The sequence below is a fragment of the Xiphias gladius genome, chromosome 9 (assembly GCF_016859285.1).
Source record: "Xiphias gladius isolate SHS-SW01 ecotype Sanya breed wild chromosome 9, ASM1685928v1, whole genome shotgun sequence".
NCBI classification, from domain to species: domain Eukaryota; kingdom Metazoa; phylum Chordata; class Actinopteri; order Istiophoriformes; family Xiphiidae; genus Xiphias; species Xiphias gladius.
This window is the reverse complement of record NC_053408.1, coordinates 4,239,714-4,261,781: the sequence shown is the minus strand read 5'-3', so window position 1 is coordinate 4,261,781 and position 22,068 is coordinate 4,239,714. Positions and strand designations below refer to the sequence as shown.

The following is a 22,068-nucleotide window of genomic DNA, read 5'->3' as shown; positions in this document are numbered from 1 at the left end:
CTGCCCTTTCGTAAAACTACTGAGCTGATGAAATCCTCAGTGTTGCTACTCCCTGCTGACTGACTCTACTGCACCAGTCAACCGGGGAGCCTGGAAGATATATGCTACAGCCTGATTTTTATAGCCCTGCATTTCTGAAATATTACCGATGGGCTGGGAGTGGAGGTATGCAGGAGGGGGCATGTGTGTGAACAAGCATGCTCATTCCACCAACTAAAAACCCTACACATGTATGTGTATGCACTATTCAGTTACAAGTACTCCAGGTGGCAAAAGTGTGAGCAAATTCTTCTTCACTGCGAGCCGGCGGTTGTCATGAACGGGGGCATGATCGACCTGTAAACCGCCCCCGATTTTTCATCCAAGTGTGATGCAACAGACAAGTTACAGGTTGTTCAGTCAAAGGAGCGTCGCGGTGAAAAAGGCCCGAAAAAACACCATTACGCGAGTGCGTCGAAGGTCATCTATGGCCCTTTCATTTACGGATTCTTTTTTGTTTTTTTGCATCGAACCTGAGTCGAGCGTTAGCATGCTTAATATTAATTCCGGTCCTATGAGCAAAGCGATTATGGGGAGATCTTCTTATCTAACACTTCATGCATTCATCGGGCCCATCTTAGAGACTTTAAGCAAATACTTATTTTATCGCTGTAATAAAAAAGAAAAAAGGGGGACATGTGACGACATGTGGAGACCGGAGTGCAGAGTAGATTCTGATTCGCTTTCACGTCCTTCCTTCCTTCCTTCCTTCCTTCCTTCCTTCCCTCTCTCCGTATTTTCCCTCCGTTAGACAGCTTGAGTTTTCAAGACGCCTGCCCTATGAACTTGTATTCCTGTCAGTGCGACCCCAAGACACTCCTGCCCCGCTGTTTTGGTTTTGGAGATACTGGAACAACAATATAGTGTAATTTACTCCAAACTATTTTCTCCAGAGGCATGGATGTCAGCCCAGTCGAGTCTGCCTGGTAATTTTTTTTTTTTTTTTTAAACTAGAGGAAATGGTTTTAAAACCATTGAGGAAAATAGTTGCGATTTTTGAGCGGGCAGAAAAAAACTTCCAGATCATGTAGACTCTCAATTACTGATTCTGTAAACATTAAGCCGAAGTCAATTGTGCAAGATGTGTGTGTGTGTGTGTGTGTGTGTGTGTGTGTGTGTGGGTGTGCGTGCGTGCGTGCGCGTGCATGATGGCTGCCAGTGACAAACAGAAGTGGATGGAAAAATAAATGGATGGATGGATGGATGGATGGATGGATGGATGGCAGGCTGGCTCTTCACAGTGGTGGAACAAAATGTGAGAGGTTTCCACACAACATGTTCTGACAGTCCCACCTGCTTCCTATTAATTATATTCAACAACAAAAATACAAGTTACCCAGTAGTGTATAGGCGGTCCTCTCTTTGTGACATAGCTTAGCATTTACGTCATCTTCTACACGGCCCTCCCTACCCGGGCCTACCTTTCTGTGTTCAGTTCCCTCCGACCCCCAACCCCCCGCTTCTCCCGCTATATCCAAAGTTTTGTACAAATGTTTTAAAGTGAATAATTCCCTTTTTATTTTATAATCGTAAATGTTATGTTTTTATAAATATTATTTATTATACAATGTATATATCTGTATGACTGAGCTAAGATTATATATTTGAAGAACAAAAGTGTCTCGTGCTTTTTGATTCTTAGCCAGAGTTACACACACACACACACACACACACACACACACACACACGATGACAACCTCACTTCCAAACTAAACTATAAAGTGCTCACACGCATTTAAAGGTAGTATTACATGTATCATCCCTAGACACATCGGTCACTCCCATAGTTGTGTAACATATACTGTACGTGGGCCATCGATTCATAAGTTTCATTGAAATATTTGGAATTTAAAAGAACGAATTTGGTATTATTTTACATTTTTCCTACTGTCAAGAAATCCCGTTAAAAGATCAGAACGATATATCTTATTCCTCTGAGCCGCAGAGCTTCATTGTTGTCCAAAAACACATCAGTGCACCGGGGTTGACGTGTTCCTTCGTTTCCACGAACACACACACACTGTAGTGTAGTTTAGACGAGAAAGACCAGAAATACTCACTCGAGCAACAAATGTGTATTCATCCGCAGCTGAAAATAGCCCCAAAATAATGCACTAATTACTCATACTAATTACTCATTAGTTTTGGTCCATTCATGGGATTTGAGGCGATAAGAAAAATGTAGAATAAAAGCATTCACTCTATAAAATGGCTGGTTTAAAATTAAGCATAAAATGGAACATTATTGAAGTCTTGGCTTTTAACTTGCAATATACATTATTTAGCGGATGTAGTTATTAACATTATAATGAGATGATCCAGGTGAGGTGACACAACTACATCAGAATAATAATCAAAGGCACACAAGTACACAAAGGCCATGGTCGCAGCTATTAATCCACCATTTTTATTTCATTTTTATTTAATTTCACTTATGAATATATAAAAGAAGAAGAAGAAGAAGAAGAAAAGAAAAAAAAAAAAAAGACCACATGCTGTAGCAACACAGTTTCCAGCTGGAGCACAGCGGTGAGGGGGGGAGTAACTGATACTGACACAACATTTTCGCCTCTTTGGGTTACGTTCACGGAGGACTGGATGAAGAAATCTGCATCCAACGGATGACTTCCTCGGCAGCCTACAGACGTGCTGCAGTAGCTACTTGGGAAATGGCTGACAGGGTTTTCTTGCTGAGCTGTGCAATCATTGCTCAACATAGATGCCGTGGAGGTTAACCGCAAATGTCTTAGTAGGTTCATTTCATTATGCCAAATTTCTGCAGAATTATGAGATTATGATAGGTCATAATTTTACTTTTATGATTACAACATGTCACAATTATAAGAAGAACACTTGATAATGACAACAACTGGTAGATTTTTTTCTTGGAAGTAGCACAAGGGTTTTCACAGAGACTGCAGATTTTGTTTTTGTGGGGAAACTGGACAGCGTCTCGACTAAATCCACAACTGAAGTCCCACATATTCCTCCGTGCTTCTTACACTGCACATCCCAACTTCTGTGTGGAAAGTGACCTACGCATCTTTCAAGCGGCGAGAGCCCCTGCTCCGAGGAGACTTCCCTTTAAAACGCTCGGTGGTCATTGGTTTCTACAATTAATTCCAGAAAGTACAGAGTCTCTTGTTAGTACTGATGAATTAATTTATTCATAAAATAAAAAGTTCAGACAGAAGCGAGTACAAGTGAGATCTTTAAATCGCGGAGCCACCATGTCCTGGAATGATAAGGTTACAAACCCCTGCACACAAATGAAGCCTTTATAAACAAACAGTATTATAATTAGTGTTGGTGCATGCACAACTACTTGCCATGGAAATTTATCTTTTGCTTGACTGTTTCATACGTAAAATCACAATGGAGTGCTGGGGGCATCGCACGGAGATTACAGCACTGGTCTTCGGGAAATGCAGTATACACAGATTAGCACACACACCGCTTATTTTCTCTTTTTTCACATGTTCGCGTAGTGCTGAAGAGGAGGCGGTTGCCTGGTTGGTTGCCTCTGCAGAAAGCTGCAGTGCAGAGAGAAGCCCACAGAGCTTCAGGGATGGGAAGGAAGGAAGGATGCAGAGAGAGAGATGGAAATCATCCCTCGCTCGCTTCCTCCTGCCAGCCTCTTTCAGGCTTCCGTTCCTCAGCAACTGAGTGAAGAGAGACAAATAAAAGTGAGAAGAGACAGGCAGGCATAAGGAGACATGCCGCCACAAGAGAGCACCTGTCTGGTCGACCTATTTATAGGCACGCTGTGTGCTAACCATACCATAAGTCTCTGAGGCTGTGATGAGCAAAAAAAAAAAAACAAAACAAAAGAAAAGAAAACCCGAAAACACTCTCACTGCAAGTTGAAAAGTTGTTCCAAGTTTTTGTTGTTCATCACCCTGAGCAGCGTCTCCTCCTCAGGTGTATTTCACAGAGCAGGATCAGCAAGTTAGCCGGATAACTTTACGACTTTGAACTTTTATTGGCCATGATCAACATTAAAAAAATTGACCGCGTCAACGATAATGAACTGTTTTACGGTTTAGAATGGAACCACTGAGATACAGGAAAATAACTGCACACAGTTCATAGACAAACTTTCTGATCCTGTTTTGTCAAATTCCTCCCTGACACCGACACTGAGTGTGCTTGTAGTTATAGCCTGTATATGTTGCACGTATACCCCTAAAATACTTTTACTGCAGACGATGGATAGCCAGAGAAATCCAGAATAACAACAAGATAGACAGGAATAGTTCAACAGCACCAATTGATATATCTCTGGTTATTTAATCTGTACAAAAACCGAAGTATAATAAGGCCAATTCTCTCTTTTGCAGGGGGTTATGTGTCAGACTATTTCCTGGCCAGGAGCAGTGAAGTCCCGCTTGTAATTTATACTCTGGGCTGTTTTTATGCTAAGCTAAGCTAACCTGCCAGGAGCCCGTACTCGCCGCACAGACACGAGAGCGATATCGATCTTTTCGTCTAACGATTGGCAAGAAAGCAAATAAGTGTGTTTCTCAAAGTGTCGAATTATTCCTTTAAAGGAATTTGGTCATTCTAAATTTAAAGTGTCAAGTTTGTGACTTTGAGGACAAAAATTCAACTATATGATGTAAAAAAAAAATGACGAACAGAAAAGAAAAATTAATTGTGATGAAAATGTCCAGTGCAATTCAAAGGCTTGGGTCATTTCAGTGGTGACTTCCATTCTTACTGACTAAACACGTTTTAATGAGGCTAACACCCATTCTGTTAGCCTTTTTTATTCTGCGGCTCTACATCCAGTCCCCTGAACCCCGCCAGAAAATAGTGAGTAGAAAGTGTCACCGTGCAGCCTGATGCCGGCCTTACCACTGAAGGATGCCTCTTTTTCACTGTGGCGCCGCTGAGTCTAGATCGCCACAAATTTATCAGAACCAAGTCTGCAGAAAAGAGAAGAGAAAAAAAAAAAAAAAAAAAGACAAAATGTCTATTATTAATCACACTTGATACACTGATCAAAATGTAAACATTTAGTGATTCTGACTAGGTTTTTCCTTTCTTTGCTACACAAGTGACAGATGTGTGCATGCTGTGAGTGTTCAGCGTCACAGATGATCCCGTTTTGCTCCGAAGGAAAAGGAAGGTTGGAGACAGGAAAAAAAAAAAAAATACTTACGCTCCTTCATCCTTCAATAGACTCAGGAACTTGCTAACTCTGTAGTCGGGATCCATCTAAAAGACAAGACACATCCCTTGTTAGTGCTAACATGCATACAGTAAAATAACCTTGCATTTACTAACGGGTCTTATTTCCTTTTGGGACAAGCATCGGTTTCATTTAAAATTCAGAAGCGAGGTGCTGAAACACCAGAGCACAAGCGGCAGGGCCTGAAGTTCATGCTTCAGTTTGAACAAACAGGAGGAGGGAAGAGGAAGTAAAATTAATGGCACCCTATGCAATAACTTACAGTATGTCAGGAATTGCCTGTAGCTACTAGAATTAAGACATGACAGCAGTCAGAAACACTGGAATGAGAGGAAAAACGATAAAGGGAAAACTGAAGACTGACGCGAACGCATGTGTGTAGCTGCGCGGCTGTTTGCAGCATGTCTCAGCAAACACAGGTTCATACCACAGGGATGTGGTTGGGGGGTAGGGGGGGGTGGGGTGGGTTGAATTTGTGCATAACACAGCATTACACAGCATCCAGCCTCAACAAACAGGCCGTATACATCACGAACACACCACAGACACACACGCAGGAGGAGAAATTGACACCAGCCTGCAGTGAGATTTAGGTCAATCTCTACTGCTGGGAACAAAACATTACTTGGAAACCAGGGGAACTGACTTTTGAGATGGACTGTGGACGCTGCTGTGAATCAAAGGATCTTTGGATCAAGCAGGCTCCATCAGTACATCAGTACAGTTGGAACTTGGTTGGGCTCAGACCTGAGGTAAGAACTACCTTAAAAAAAAAAAAAAAAAAGAAAAAAAAAAAAGTCTTTTGTATCTCAATTCAAATCTGACAAGTTGAGCTTTAAAACGAGAAATCCAGCAATTTCAACTACAATTCCAGTCCAGTTGGAAGAACTAATTTATAGGTTTAAAAGCTTATTAAACCAAAACACAGTCGAGTGGTTTGGAATACTCACAGACAGGATTTCATGACTTCACATTGCAGCAAAAGTTGAACCAGATTCAACTTTTTTTGCGGCACGATGCGGCTTTGTTTTAGACGCCCCCCTTCTCGATGGCCCCCCCTGCTGCGTCAGTGCACTTTCCCCATTCGAATGAATGAGAAGCGCTGTGTTTTTTTTTTTTTTCTTCAAATGGTGAATGTCGGTATGAACGCAGCCTAGCTTCCTACTTTCCACTATGCAACTTGATAGCATCTTTCTGTAACACCCTCCCTTCTCCTTTCCCTCCGGAGTCACTGAGGAAATTCTACAACTAAAGGCCTGGTCACATTTAAAACCATAAAATTTTGCAACCAGCTCAGTTCATTTCAGTGGAATCACCGCAATCAGTGGATTCCCTCACGAGCCCTTAGCGGATCCAGCTTATGGCACGAGTTCAAGTTCAGCTTTGGTGAACTCTGACACAAATTTGCGCTGGTGAACAATAGCAAACTGTCTGGACAGTACAGGCGAATGGAGAGTTGGATGCCGTCAAACAAATACCATGGCCTCCAGTTGAATAAACTGAGTTAACTTAACTAGCTAACACGGAAGCACTGCTCCAGGCTTACTAGCGTGTTAGCCGTTAACTCGCCCGCTACATTGGTTCACCCTGCGAGTAACACCTACGTGACCAAGGTGAGACCGGAACCTTAAATTTATTTAAAGACTGAGAGGGAATCCCCGGGTTATTAAACTACTTGGACATGTTAAGCAGGAGTACCGCCCCTTTAGGCCCAAACCTGACTGATGGCACGGTTAGAAGGGATTTCGCTTCCCATTCGTGTCTCTGTGGAACAGGGCAAGACACATTCGCTTTTGTTCACGAATTGACTCAGGCCGATCTGCTTGAACTCTGATACAGTGAAATTGTAGGGCTCCTCGATGTCCAGCCAGTTTGTGAGACGGGCTGGGACGGACCTCTCATTCAGGTGATATGGTTTGTTAATATTCTTATTATGTAATCGCATGGTGATATAATACAAGCAGCAGAGAAGCAAGGACGCCGCTTGGCCGCCGTGAGCGCAAGTACAGCGACAGATGTTAGTGACGGCGAAATATTTGATAATAAAAACTGTGTAATTTACAACCTTGTGGACTGTTGCTGTAACCCCCCTAGCAATGTTGGCTCCTACAGTTTATGTTTACAACTCTACCCACGCTAATTCCCGTCCTCCACGGTTTTGGGCCACAAAGCCAGTAAATTTCGCCAGGCGAATTCTGATATGTCCACAGCTTAGGGCAAAAAAAATGTGATTATAATATGCTATAGCTATAGCAAACAAATACAAACGGTATCTTTTTTTATCTGAGCCAAAGCAGGCCCAAGCAATCCAACCCAATCTGGAAAAAAAAAAAGAAAAAGAAGAAGAAAAAAAAAAAAAAAAGACAGGAAATTTTGTCCTTGATGAGTATAAAGGTTAAGTTCTTGAGAGATAGTGTTGCGGTTAAGTTGCCAACTCTTGAGCCATGTGTTCCTACGCTGGCGCAAACACTGAATTCCATCAGGGTTTTCTTTCCTCCTGCACTGTACCATCTTGTTATGGAAGAGAACTAGCAGGATGCTAGCCACAGGCTCGCTGAGTGGGTGCTTATAAGGCGGGTAATGTAGAGCAATGTTTTCAACGAGCTGCACTCAATGTGTTGGTAAAGCTCAACAAATGTACAACAGGACAGCTTTCAAGTACAGGGGAATCATCTCATGGTGGAAAGGGTGTGAAAAAGGAATGAAATTACACCATCGGTCCTCATGACCCCCGTTCAAATCACAAAGATTCCCATGAATACTGAATCTCAGAAGGGGTTGTGTGACCATCTCCACTTTTTTCAGAAACAATCAAACGGATTATCCCAGTGTTATGACAGGGTCATGCCCCCCACAAGGGTTTAATTTAATTTTGGTACAGCGAAAAATCGAAGTAACTAAACCAATTTCAACAGTGTCTCTTACAAAAATGCACAAAATAATATCTCCTAGGCCAAGCCACAAAACCCCTTAAGAAAACTTTGAAAAGGTGGGTAGACTTTATAACCACTGCACTTATCTTTATAAATACAAATGGCGTGTTGACAGGAAGCCAAGAATCTGCTATGAGTTGGTGGTCTGTGTTTTCGTTTTTGCTTCTATAGTTAGATGGGTTTAATGTATGTCTTTTTTTAACCCGCCTGATCCGTGGGCCCACAGGATGACCGATCTAAACTGCAGGTAAACCAAAACCGTGAAGTGTTTACGACTGTTCTTATGAGTAGCTTCCCTGTGATTCAGAACACTTGAATGTAACTTGGAAAGCTACGCAGAACATGGTTTCATAACTATTAATGTATTGGATCGCAACTGTTTTGGAGAATGGGACTGTGAACTAGAAATGCACTGGATCCTTCTGCTCAACAAATCATCAGCAAAGCCACACAGTTTTTCATTCCAGCTAATAGATGACAGTTTTTTGTGCCTGACAGACAGTTTCTGTTGACTGTTGAGAATGCTGGCCAGATGTCGAGGAAGAGGAGGGACAGGCTGCTCGAGCTCAGACCACACTATTAGAAAAACAATAATACAGAGACTGAGCCAATTTGAAATGTGTTTCAAATAAAAAACGCTGAGTGATGAGTGAGTTATTGAAGTGACAAGACTGCATTGCTCTTCACAACTTTCCTACACTCAAGTCTACTTGAACTTTCTATCATCTAAAACCACCTCCTTCGAGCCAAATGCTAATGTCAGCATGCTAACACGCGCACAAGGATATTGTTACCGTGCTGATGTTTAGCAAGTATAAAGTTTGCCATGTTCACCACCTTAATTTAGTTTATAAGCATAGTAAGATGTGCTTATGCAGCACAAAACACAGAGTACAGCAGAGGGTGATGGGGACATCGTCAGTTTTGCTGGTTTTTGGTCATAACCATGAGTACTGTAATTCACCCTGAGGGGGACATGAATGTCTGTACCAAATTTAATAGCAATCCATCCAATAGCTGTCACAGCAGTTTACTCAAAGCCACAAATGTCAACCTCATGGTGTTGCTACAGGAAAAGTCAGGGGATCACCAAAATCAGCAGGCTCGACCCCTTGGCCAAATAATGCAAATGCGAAGAAAGTGTCTCTTCCTCACCTGCACAGCCATTTCAATCAGCATGAGCAACTTTTTTATGCCAATCCACAGGCTGCGGTCCTTCACAGCTTTCGCTATGCTGGCCCGCTCTTTCTCCTGGAAACTGCCCAGCAGCTGTGGGGAGAGCAAAGAAAGGGAGGGGGGGGGGGGCGCACTCAGTGTGGGATTTAAATCAGTCAATTCGTTATTGAAATTGGGAAATGCATTCAGAAATTGTAAATAAAATTTTCACACTATAGTACGTAAAATATCAGCAAAAGACGTTGCCTTTAACACCTTTGCTGACAAAGTAAATGTCATTCTTGAAAACAGTGATTGAAAATCGGAGTTTTAGAGTTGCACCGCATTGAAGTACTGATAAATTTCTTCCTAAGATGGATACAGACCATTTTGGAACAGTCTTTGCCCAAAGGTACCGTTATGTGTGTGTGCACTTGTGAGAAAGATATATATTAAATAATTTGGGGTTTATAATTGCTGCCACATGCATTCAGCGTACGCATGTGTAGGTGTGTGTCTGTGACTGCCTCTCCTTCGGTGCGCGCGTTTGCCTGTTACCTCCAACGCCTCGACCAGCTGCTCTCCCCTTGAGATGTTGGGAATGTGGATGGTGGTGCTGAAAGCGTCTAACATCTCCATTTCCTGGAGGACGTCTTTACGACTTGTGGTGCCAATGATCAGCAGCTTACGGCCCTGAAAGAGAAGCGGACATGTGCAGAGGATTAATTTGTTAATTCAGCCATTCATTCATACATTCACATTCTTCAGGGGTTTTCCTCAAGGGTCAATGTAAGCTTGCAGTGTTGAAGCACATGACTCAAACAAAAACACAACCTCTTACATATAAATTTACGATGCAAACAAAGAATGTTGTCTCCCAATCATAACGCTAGACAGTTAATTGTGTGATTTAACTGTTTTACTCAGCTGTCCATCTGATTAGGGAAGACAGACATGAAAGAACAGAAGCCATAGAGGGGTAGACAAAATGACTCCAATCATGACTCCAAATTATAAATGAAAAAAACCTGTTTCAAATTCAAAATATAACATTCAGTTCCACATTGCCATTTCAACGTGGCTAATATGAATTTGCTTTGTGGAGCTCACATTAAACAGAACAAGACCATGGGAAAGCCCCGGAACTACACCGAAGACCGACAACAAGCTGGGCAATGACGTAGCAAAGCGGCCACGGTCAAACCTCGCTGTGTTAAAAAAAACAACAACAACAACAACAACAACAACAACAACATAGAGCTGTTGCCACTTAGAACACCCAGTGGCAACAATAAGAGCCCTTCTGAATTGAGGAGACGAACAGAACGGATCCCTGCCTTTTTAGTTTTAATATGTTTCAACCTTAAAAACATGGGAGGAATTTAAAAAGATGGTTTACCAGGTGAAAACAGTCCTGTAAAGTTACATTTTACCTTTTCCATAGTCCGGTGGTGTAAAATGCATCAGGTAGTGCAGCTCACAGCCTGTTTTTCTAGAAGTCCGTAACACTTTGTCTAAATGTTTCCTGTCCTGAGCTTAAGTGTTACCACCATTATACAGTTATAGCAAAGGTGAGGTTGCTGTCTATGTAATGGTATGTGGATGTTAAATGTGAGCTTTGGGCATAATGTTTGTGGATTCTCAGAGAAAAGATTCACAGAGAAAAGGAGGGAAGACGAGAGGGGAAAGAAAAAGGAACGAGGAGAGAACAACACAGAGGAAAACAACAGAAGACAACAGGAGAGAAGACAAATATGAGCAGAGAAGAAGGAAGAGAAGCAAAAGAATTGGAGCTCCACTAAGCCGATGAGCTGGACCAGGAGGAGAAGACGAAGGAGGAGAGGCACAGGAGTGGCGAGTAGACTGGGGGATTATGGCTGCTGGCTGCCCCCCCATGGCGTGGGGGGTTGTGATGCTGCATGCAGATGAGGTGCCACACAGGCGGTGGTGCTGCCAGGTCCTGGCTCTCTCACAGAGCCCATTCTCCTCCGTGTCCCCCTGGCCTCCCCTGGCCCCAGGCACCCCGCTGGGCCCAGCGCTTTACAACCCCAGAGGAGCACTGCAGCCAGGCATTCAACACCAGGCCCCGCGCCACTTCTCATGCACATGCAGCCATATAGTGGGCTATACACTCATTCAAAAAACCCATCAACAACAGACACACAAACTACAACCAAAGAAACTATGAGAAATGGGTCTCTACCACCACCATTCACTCTGAGCACAACGGGCCTGGACCAAAACACTGGCTAATAACCATACACACACACACAGTCGCTCACACATGCCAGTTGCAGCCAAAGACCTCCAACAATTCCTCACAAGACTTTGCGCTGGCATCCATAAGATCTGCTGCCCTCTTTCTGCCACCTAAGGACTAGCAACATCGCAGTGCGCATGCTACAAATAAATACCACAACAAAGTGTTCATTACCTTTGGAGGAGGTTTCTTCAGCAGCACCAGCAAAGCTTGTAACACCAGGTTGGAGAAACGAGGGCCAATTGGGACATAGTCTGATGACACACATAATTTTACTCATTTCCCATTTTGCATTAATTTCCACCCGGATAAAAGAATAACTTCAGGTATATAATTAAATCAAGTCATTTGCACAAGAACAGAAAATGTTTGGGTTTTTTTTAGCTGCCTTGTAGGGCTACGGCTCTCTGAGTGAAAACTGGGGCCTTACCCAACAAGCGTTCAATGTCATCAACAACCACACAGCTCAGCTGGGATTTGTAGGCATCTTCAAATATCTATCACAGGAAAAAAAAAAAAAAAAAAGGAACAGTCAGGTCACAGAGTACTAAATATGGTAATCTTCTTGTTATTGTATTACTAAACGCCTGTTAAGTTTGGATTTCAAAATGGTGTCTGTTTTCAATTTAAAAATTTCTTCCGTATTTCTTGAGTCACTCTGAGTACTTAGGTCATTTCCACATGTGCCATATTAGCGCAGTCAGGTAATGAAGCTATTGAGTGGTGATTACTCTGAACAACATCCACAAGATGAGAAACAACAGCTTGGCTTGAACTGCGTAAAATCTGCCATCTTACTTGAATCTGTACAGGAGATAAATTTTGCTCATCCTTCAACAACCCCTGATCTTTTTCTGCTCTTGAAAATGAATCTTTTTTTCTATGTTTTTAGACTTTCTGGAGAACATATTAAATGTTTTTTTTTTTTTTTTTTTTTTTTAACTGTCCAGTGGTGAGTTTCACCTTTTTGATGGCTTGGCATTTGGCGATCTCGGAGTGTCCAATCATCTTGTCGGGGGAGCAGATCTTGATAAAGGGGAACTGGGAGTCCTCGGAAATCTTAGCTGCCAGCGCTGTTTTACCACTGTTAGGCGGCCCTGAGGGAGATGAGCAATCACAAATCAGTTGTTTGCAATACTGAAAATCGTTTGGCCAAACTGCTGATCACAACCGATGGCATTCAGACATACTGCAGTTTTTAATTTCAGGGCCTTATTTTGTGTTCAATTATTGTATATTGACTGAGGATTTTTGGCCTTGTGTCGAATGAACTAAGTGTGTTGTCAGCGGATGGTTGTGCTCTACCTTCCAGGAGCACAGAGACAAGCGGTGTGCGGTCACTATTCTTCGTCTGCTGTACCAGCAGCTCCCCGTCCTCTAGCGCCGCCGACACCGGGTCGCCCCACCGGATGATACCATTCATGATGTAGCTGGCGTAGTCCTCCTGGTTGGTACCGAACGCCTGGAGGAGAGGAAGATATGTTTCCTTGTCTGCTGTATTCTTGCATCACTTGCAGGAGCTTTTTCTGTTAATCAGCATGTGGTGAATTCAAAATATAAATGAATTATAAAATATTGTGTATTAGTTTTGGTAAAGGATAGACTTGTCCACTTCGATAAGATCTTGCAGTCCTGTGTAAATTATATAGTCTTTATATAGTCTTTTTCATTTTTTTTTTTTTTTTTTTTTTTTAAATATGTACGTTGATATTTTAAAAATTGTTTTAGGACAGTTGGAGCGGGAGGAAGGTGTGGATAGTGAATTGTTAACTTTGAACTTCAGATACTCTTTATAACAAAGGGACGCAAATGTCCCGTTATTACGATGTATTTTGTATTAAGCGTTATTTTCTTTCAACAAAACCTATTTGACACAGAAGTGGAAGACGAGAAGGAGAGAGAGATGTAGAGCAACTTACAGGTTTGATGTCGTTATTCAGCGAGGCCATGAAGTCCAGTCTGGTGACCCGCAGATGCTCCGCCGTCTCAATGTTTACCTCCACTGTGTTGCTGGCCTACGACAAATGAACATATTTATTATATAAAGACAGCAAATAATTAGTTACTTTCATTGCTGGAGGAACTCCATGCCCCCACTGGTGAAATCCACTACGTGAAGTACTGCACATTTAGACTGCACAATGTGCCAGGAGACAATGTGCTCCCTCAGAGCAGAAAGGTCATACAGAGAGGAGGAGGGAGGGAAGAACAAGTGCTTAGAGGAGTGTAGAAAAACGTCACAGCCATCAGACATGTGTAAGGCCCTTGTCCGTTGTTTATCATCACCCTACAATATTCGCTGCTCTGTGTGTGTGTGTGTGTGTGTGTGTCTGTCCGTCCGTCCATCCATCCGTCCGCGGGGGCAGAGCACTTAACAGATGAGTACTTCACCTTATCTGCGTGTCCTGCTGAGTTGTGTAGATCTCAGCCTATGCAGCTGATAAAACACTTAAGTGAGGGTGCACAGATACACATACACACACTGGGTTCTCCACCCAATCCCTCCTCACCTGGGTGGCTAGTTAAACTGGCACTATACACAGTAATAAACCATGCCCAACAGGTGTGTGGCCTACACCTTAATCCCAGCAACACAAGACACCATTCCTGTCAGTCCTTTTAAAAAACAATAGTCATAGTTTTTATAATAGTGTCAAAGATTAATACAAGATGAAAGACTGGAGTTGTCATTAACTAATTTTATTTTGGATCCTATTTGATTGTAAGATTAGAAGAACTAATCAAAGTGTGTTTGTCATTTATCGAGCTGAATTGCAGCACATTCACTGTTGTCAACCTGTGAAATGCGAGGATTTGCTGCTGCTTTTCTCTGTTTTATACCATTGTAAAGGAAACATCTCTGGGTTTTGGACTGTTGGTCGGACAAAACAAGCCATCTGAAGACGAAGACTTTGGGCTCTAACAGGCTGTGAAGGGCAAATGACTCATCGGAAAGAGCAGACAGAGAGAGTAATCAATAATAAATACCCTAACTCTTAGAATTCCTCTTCTCCAGTCACAAAAAGCAAATGGACATGGACACATAAAAAAATACAAAGTATAAATGTGAGTCATAATATACAAATGTCACTCGAGGATTCTGACCTTAATATGCCTATTCATAGCAGTGGACTGTGCAGCCCTGACTAGACCCTCCAGTTCGGCACCACTGTAGTTCTTGGTCTCCACGGCCAGCTCCTTGATGTCTACGTCAGTGGCCAGCAGGTCGTACTGACGCATCTTCGCTGTGTGGATGTGGAGGATCTGAATGCGGCCCTTTTCATCCGGTAGCCCTGACGGGAAAAAGAAAAAAAGGATTTAAAGACTCTTACTTTTGTGTTTCCAACTCAAATTCCTTGTCATCCAGGAAAGTTTTGTTGACCATGTAAGGTATCCGTCTTCTGTACTGCTCTACTTCAAACAAAGCAAGTCACACATTAACAGCGTGCAGCAGCCAAGTGGCCACTGGCCTACACTACTAAGCAACTGGTCTTAAGCGGCTGCTTTGCCTACTTATACCTCAATTAATACGATAGAGATAACAGAATATAATTCATTTACTTTGCCTGTCTAGATTCAGATTTTGTGAAAATATCTATTGTTAAACCTTTACAAAAAACAAAATTAAAGAAGTTGATTTTTTACGATAATGCATTTGCAGTAACTCAGTAAGTAAATCTAGCAAAGTGTGGTACTTTCAATCTGGCCCAGGGTTTACACTGGTAGGAATGTATCAGTCACTCTATTCCAGTCCACTGAGAGCAACTGGCTCCACTTTTTTAAAAATTTGAATTAATATCCGCTTTTTGAAGAAAAGGTTCAGTGTTGAATGTCATTACTACAGTTTTAATTCCATTTCCAGTCCACTGAGATGAACGCTGTGGAGTTAACGCTAGTGTGAGATTTTTTTTCTGCACATTCTCCACTTCTTACCTATCTCCATCTTCACCTCCAGTCTTCCCGGCCTCAACAAGGCCTCGTCTATCAGGTCTGGCCTGTTGGTCATACCTGAGGGAGGGACAGATTGGACAGATAGCGGAGAGGAGGGGAAGCAGTGGAAAAGTATGAATGGGAGAGATGAGATAGAGCGCAGATGTTCGGGGATAACACAAGAGAGACCGTGAGTTTTTTAAGTGTAAACAGGGAAGAATTTGTGTATTTGTGTGTGTGTGCGCGCGCGGTCTGAGCACCTATGACCAGGATGTTGTTGAGCTGCTCCACTCCATCTATCTTAGACAGAAGCTGGTTGACCACGGTGTCATGGACTCCTGTGCTGCCGGCCATGCTGCCACGCTGCTTACAGATTGCATCAATCTCATCAAAGATGATGATGTGAAGGCCGCTGTTGGCACCGAGCTGTTCGGCAGAGGGAGGAGGAGGATTAAAATGATACTGTATACATGTAATACGTACTGTGTGTCTTATGCCACCAGCTTACGCTAGCATTGAGGTCCTCTTGTCTTACATGATGCCAATGTTGAGTAAAACCAGTTTCTTGACTTGTGACTGCAGGTGTACAGGTTATTTACTTCACTTTAACATGCATTTTTATACATTTGCTTTCACATCCAGAATCTTCCAGTGTTTCGCAAACTCACTGGAGGATGAATTAAAGGACTTCAACTGTCCCTTTTAACCTTGCTGGATAACGCTCTATGTGTCACAATTGGCCTGCTATGGGGTTAGGAAGGTCATAAGACTGAAGCACTGTTGTGCTATTTTCTATGAATAAATTATTCTTTGAAAGAAGCACTTTTATTTTACATCTGCACCCAAACATGCCATTTTTTTTTTTTTTTTTTAGAAGATCTGAGAATGTACTAGCTGCGGTGTCCTGACATGTTGTGCGTTGTTTGATTTGGTTTGAAGTGACATTAGATAACAAACATTTAGGGCCTCAGACATTACTCATGCCCTTGTGAGGTTATCAAAGCATGACTGAATCAAAAACCACGTGAACACAACATTTTTGTCGATGCCATAAACTTTCAGAATTGTTTTCTTTACAAAATACGTATTTTATTGATGCAACATATTGACCTTCAATGCATTTGTCAGGCAAGGGGATAAAGGATACCACCACCGCTGTTAACGTGAGCATTAAAAGCAATAGCACTGGATTGTGCAACACTTTCTAAAGATTCAAGTAATTCCATTTGACACATGAAATCAAATTATCGTTCTCACCATTTGTATTCTGTCTGAAAATTGAAAAGACGCTGCCAACGTTTTTCTTTCACACTTACTTGAAAATCAGTTTTGACCCTCACCAAAGGGAGACAGATGGAAAAAAAACGAGAGAACAGCAGGGTGGGGGGTTATCCCTCCATCTACAGACCTGTCAGTCTCAGACGTAGCATTTAAAGCAGGTGTGGAGCCGTCCTTATTACACACTGGACGGAGTGCGTGTGTGTGTGTTTGTGTGTGTAGGGAGGTCTAATAGGAGGTCAAAGACAACCCAGCCCCTCATTAGGTGGTGAAGAGTGAGGCTCGGAGCTAGTGTCTCTACATCCAAACCAGCCATCACTGCCGGGTTTCAGTGCATATCTTTTCCTCCACCCCACCCCACACACACACACACACACACTATACACACACACACACACACACACACACACACACACACACACACACACACACACACACACACACACACACACACACACACACACAAACTTTACCAAAGCTATTACTGATATGTCTGGCTAAAGGGCAGATCTCTCCACTCCTGGGAAAATGAGTTAGTCTTTTTTGTTTTTGTTTTGATTGATGAAAGGCTTATCTGTATATCATGGGGATAATTGGAGAACACTAATCCCCAAGAGCAGACTTAGTATGATTCTCATGTGTAAATAATAACTTCAGCCAAGTTGTAGCACTACAGCTATTGTACCTGGAAGTTGTGATAAAACAGGTTCATTTGTCAACACCAGTGTTGTGTGTGGGATTTTCATTTTTTTTTTTTTGTATTTTGACTGTGCTTTAAACTCTACAGTTGTTACAGGTTCTTGCACCAATAATGCAGTTTTTAATTTATTATAATAAAAGAGGGATTTTCTGTCTTATAAAACAGGATAAACACTCATGTAAGTATATATACTGTACTGTTTCCTGCCCTCACCCTCTTCTGTTCGTCCTCTGCGTCTGCAAACAGCTTCCTGATGTTGGCTTCAGACTCCCCGACGTACTTGTTGAGAATCTCGGGGCCGTTGACGATCTTTGGCTCCCGGGCCTTGAGCATCTTGCCAATCTGTCGTGCCATCAGGGTTTTACCGCAGCCCGGGGGTCCGTAGAGCAGGATTCCCTTCACATGCTTACAGCCTGGAGACAGACACGCAAGCAGGGAGAGAGGAATTGATGCTAAACTGAGCACAGGCTGTTCACTTTCACAGAAAGAAACTTATGGACAGCAAATGTTTCTACTAGTTGCAAAGCCCAAATCTTTCTCAGCTAGAGCCCAAACAGAGGACTTTTAATCCAATGTTTCAAAAACATTAACTTAAGTCTTGTCCCCAGCTAACATTGAGGGCATGATTTGGCTTTTTTCCCCCTTTTCCATTGGTTTACTATTGGCATTAGTTATGTAATAACAGGTATGACCCGTGAAGCAAAGTCAGCTGAGCATTAAGATACTCCATTTCCGAAATGAAAAGAAAAATCAACATTGCACAAGGCTATTTACGTGATATCGAAAAGAAATCCCTATTGAAAGTGATTTCAATTATTTTTTGGATCATTATTTGCCTCGCAATTCTTCAAGGATTTGCTGTGTGCAATCAATAACTGGCGTTGATTCATGATTCTGTTGCTTTAATAAAGTATGCCTTCATAATAAAAATGTAATTGTGGATTTATTGTGTCGAAACATGTGTCTGTGTGTGATGTTAACCCGTCTGATGAAGAGCAGTGTCCTAAAAACGTCACAAAATAGTTATCTTAAATTTATTATTATTTGCGGCACGTTATATCCTTACTCAACAGCTGAGAGCAGAGAGATGGCAGGAAATGTCAGATGACAGGAGACAATCACATGCCGCGAAAGGTCCACATGCGAACCTGGGGACGTTGCGGTTCATGGTTGCCAGCTTAAACCCTAGGCCACCCGGATGCCACAGTAACCAACATTTAATTTCTGACCATTAATTTAATGCAGTTGGAAAAACAAACAAACAAAAAGAAACAAAACGTTGCAACAGAAAATCAAAGCATCACAATCTAGACAGTTAGTCCAGCTGTCCACATGCAGAGACAATTCAGGACAATGGACAATGGCAGGCTTATGACAGTTCCCATCACAGAACTTCCGATTTTCTTTATTTTACTCCTTCTCCATAATGATCACGTATTGGAGACCGTGAGCTCTCCACTCACCCAAGTTTACAGTGCGGGTCTTTTAATGGCCTTTTGCACCTGCTTAATGACATTTAGCCCAGGATAATTGAGAGGCCCCAGATAACCATCTGAGCTGCCATTTGGGCCTGCTGAAGGAAAAGCCGCCAGGATGACAGGTGGGGGTGGAGGGAAGAAGGGACGGCTTCTCTAGCAAGGCAGGGAAAAGTGATGTGTTTGTGTTGGGGTTTGGGAGGGAAAGCGCTGAAGCTTCTGTCTGTCTGCTTCACATCTCTAGGGGCAAAGGGGAGAGAAGGTGAAACTATCAAACCTTTGGTGAAACGCACACACAGAATGCGTGACGTGCACACGCACACCGCCTCCCTGTCAGCACCTGCGCTCCCCGCTCCCCCACGCCTGCCAATTATAGCTTTACCTTTAGCTGGATGCTCTATCAGGGCATGCCATCTCATTACAGCCGCCAGCTGGCCACAGCCAAAGGCCAGCTCCTGCACACAAACACCCGGCTAAAGGTCAGCTCAAACATTGCTGGACACCGCCACAGGCCCTGAGCACTCTGGCTATGGAGTGTCTATGCGTGCCAAATTAAAGTATTGTGTGTATTTGCCAAGCTCAGATGTCGTTAAAACAGGTTTTCACATGACTTGTAGATCTAAGAGCAAGGATTACGGCCAATGTGATTGCGTGCACGTGTGTTTGGGAAGGGAGGCTTTTCGTGTATGAGTCACAAAGAAGACTACCTGACGGCTTTCATTAGAATTAACTGTTATTCTTTGAAAAGTGAATCATCGTCGTAATCTGACAGCTGTCAAAGTTCTATTAATGAGTGTGTGCAGGGATCTCCATCAGGTGGTGCCAGAGGTTTCAGTCATGGTCGTGTCACCACAGAAGAACGTTGCCTTGCCTGTTGATTGTTGACAGTGAGTTTTGTTGATTCATGCGCTGATAGGTTTCTTAAAGGAAATATTAAAGTTTTGTTTGCCATGATGTTGATTCAAGGATGAAACACAAGATCAACAAAAACTAAAAAACAGTGATTATCTTTGGCAGGAATTACTTATCTGTTCAACCTGATGGAAACTGTGTGGTGCCAGTTCTGAGAGAGACAACAGTGATTCTTGAGAAAAATTGGATTTTTTTTCCTGCTGATCTCAGCTGATAACATTTAGCATGTTGACGCAGGACTCTATGCATATGTCCTCATATCACTCATTTAAATTCCACTTATGTCGGGATTTGGACCTATGAAATTTTTTCTGAAGCGAACCTGTAAAGTTGACTGACACTCGTTGCTGGTGAAAGGTTAAAATGCCCCAACCCTGGCACCGAATGAACACACTGCACACTGAAGAGGGCACGGCGGAAACGTTTGTGCATTTCACTTCCCTGTGCTGAACTTAGGGAGGGAGTTGGATTTGGGTGTGCTTATTCCTTTTATGTGCTTGAAGTAAAGATTTTTATCAAATTTTATTGAGCGGGACTTTCAGTAAAGTCATGGATGAAAACGTGAAAATGACAATGTCCTCACCGTACAGACAACCTCGTGAAATCATCATCTGGCTTGCAGCGAAACTTTACATAAAGTGGAAGAACGGGCACACACCATTGAATAAGTGATGGCGAGGTAGACAGAAAGAAAAGGGGGAACTCACCCATCTGTTCGACTATGTCTGGAGGGAAGACTCGGGAGGCGAAGGCTCTACGGAAGATGTCAGAAAACTCCTTGTCAAGGCCGCCGATACCCATCCTCTCAAAATTCCAATCCGGGCTGATGATGGACTGGCGAGACTCTCGGGTCTTGGCTTTCCCTGAGGGCCGTGACACAAAAAACACAAATTAAACATATCCACCTTAAACATATCCACCTAAACATATCCACCTAAAAGATCACTTCCTGACTTCCGGTATGTGTACAACAGTGTTCTGCTTCCTTTACTTCTAATTATTATGTGAGGACTCTGCAAATTACCGAATAAATTCAAGCAAATGTTTGTAAAGCTGATAAGTGAAGTCATAAGCTGTGAGTCGTCACAGTTCTCGGGAGACACTGCTACGACAATAAGTTGTCGTAGGTTAACACGACACATTGAACAGACAGAAAAAAGTAGTTTTAAACTGCCCTATTACATGAAGTGGGTTCAACATTTTAAGATATTCTTATTAATATCTATATTAAAAAAGTTCACTAAAACAGAACATATTATATTTAACGCTTGATATAAAGACAAACTGCAAACCAGGGGGCCACTGGCTCAGTTGGACTTTAATATTGTGCCACTGCCAAAAAAATTGAAAGGGAAAGCAAGCCAAGTGAAACGTGTTAAGTGTGCCCCCTTGTGGATTTATAGAGAATTGTCCTTCGGACAGTATGTAACATAAAAAACACTTTTCTGTCAGGTATGCAGTGGTTTTAGCAGCTCCCGATCTGTCAACATCATTTCAGCTTTAGTGGCCGTATTTAACATTTGCACTGGCCGAGGAGATGAGACCAAAAAAAGAGATGAAACTAAAATCGTTAAAGTAATCAACCGTCCATAGTTACTCGAGATGAAGTGTTCTTGTTTTTCAAAACGTGAAAAGTGGCCAACCGCTCTGAGAACCGTGTGTGTTGCTGAAACTCACCAACCAGGGTCATGGATGAGCTCTCCGACTTTTCAAATATCACCTGACTGTTTCCCAGCAACAAACCAATCTCAACCTGAGGAAGGACGGACAAAAAGGGTGTTAATTGGTTTGGGTCACGGGACAACCAACAGTTATGTTTACTCTGCTAAGAGTGTAATTGTATATATATGTAAGAAAGGTGGAAATCACAGTAACATCCAACCGCATCACTTACCACAGAGTTTAAATAAACTGTGTTCTTTAAAATTAATGACTTCCACGCTGTATATAAAAGCCTGTAATGGTACAGAAGGGAGGTGTGTAAACATCATGGTACACTGACGGATTATTCACCAGATACCTTCTGTTTCTTGCCAGCAGCATGTTCTCCCTTTAGGATGCTGGGGTCCATGGCATCGATATCTTTAATCAGCAAGCCGAAGAGCTTATCACAGAAACTAAACACCAGCTAGGAAGAAAAAAAAAAAGGAGATAATGACAGGAAACATTTTAATTTCTCCATAAAAAATGAC

The 22,068-nt window shown here is 42.4% G+C and overlaps 1 protein-coding gene across 1 annotated transcript in view; it reads right to left on the bottom strand.

Annotated features, from left to right (window-relative positions):
• Positions 1-3,183: 3,183 nt before the first annotated feature.
• Positions 3,184-22,068, bottom strand: part of LOC120794586 (vesicle-fusing ATPase-like) — a 28,006-nt gene continuing 9,121 nt past the window's right edge. Inside the window, exons 6-22 of the mRNA XM_040135779.1 lie at positions 21,897-22,004; positions 21,554-21,629; positions 20,584-20,739; positions 17,703-17,902; positions 15,772-15,937; positions 15,515-15,589; positions 14,687-14,874; positions 13,501-13,596; positions 12,887-13,043; positions 12,545-12,678; positions 12,012-12,078; positions 11,756-11,835; positions 9,880-10,014; positions 9,322-9,435; positions 5,204-5,259; positions 4,897-4,967; positions 3,184-3,701 (exon numbers count right to left, since the gene is read on the bottom strand). Coding sequence (XP_039991713.1) covers positions 4,937-4,967; positions 5,204-5,259; positions 9,322-9,435; positions 9,880-10,014; positions 11,756-11,835; positions 12,012-12,078; positions 12,545-12,678; positions 12,887-13,043; positions 13,501-13,596; positions 14,687-14,874; positions 15,515-15,589; positions 15,772-15,937; positions 17,703-17,902; positions 20,584-20,739; positions 21,554-21,629; positions 21,897-22,004 — 1,839 coding nt within the window. The 3' untranslated portion in view covers positions 3,184-3,701; positions 4,897-4,936. The remainder of the gene's footprint in view (positions 3,702-4,896; positions 4,968-5,203; positions 5,260-9,321; positions 9,436-9,879; positions 10,015-11,755; positions 11,836-12,011; positions 12,079-12,544; positions 12,679-12,886; positions 13,044-13,500; positions 13,597-14,686; positions 14,875-15,514; positions 15,590-15,771; positions 15,938-17,702; positions 17,903-20,583; positions 20,740-21,553; positions 21,630-21,896; positions 22,005-22,068) is intronic.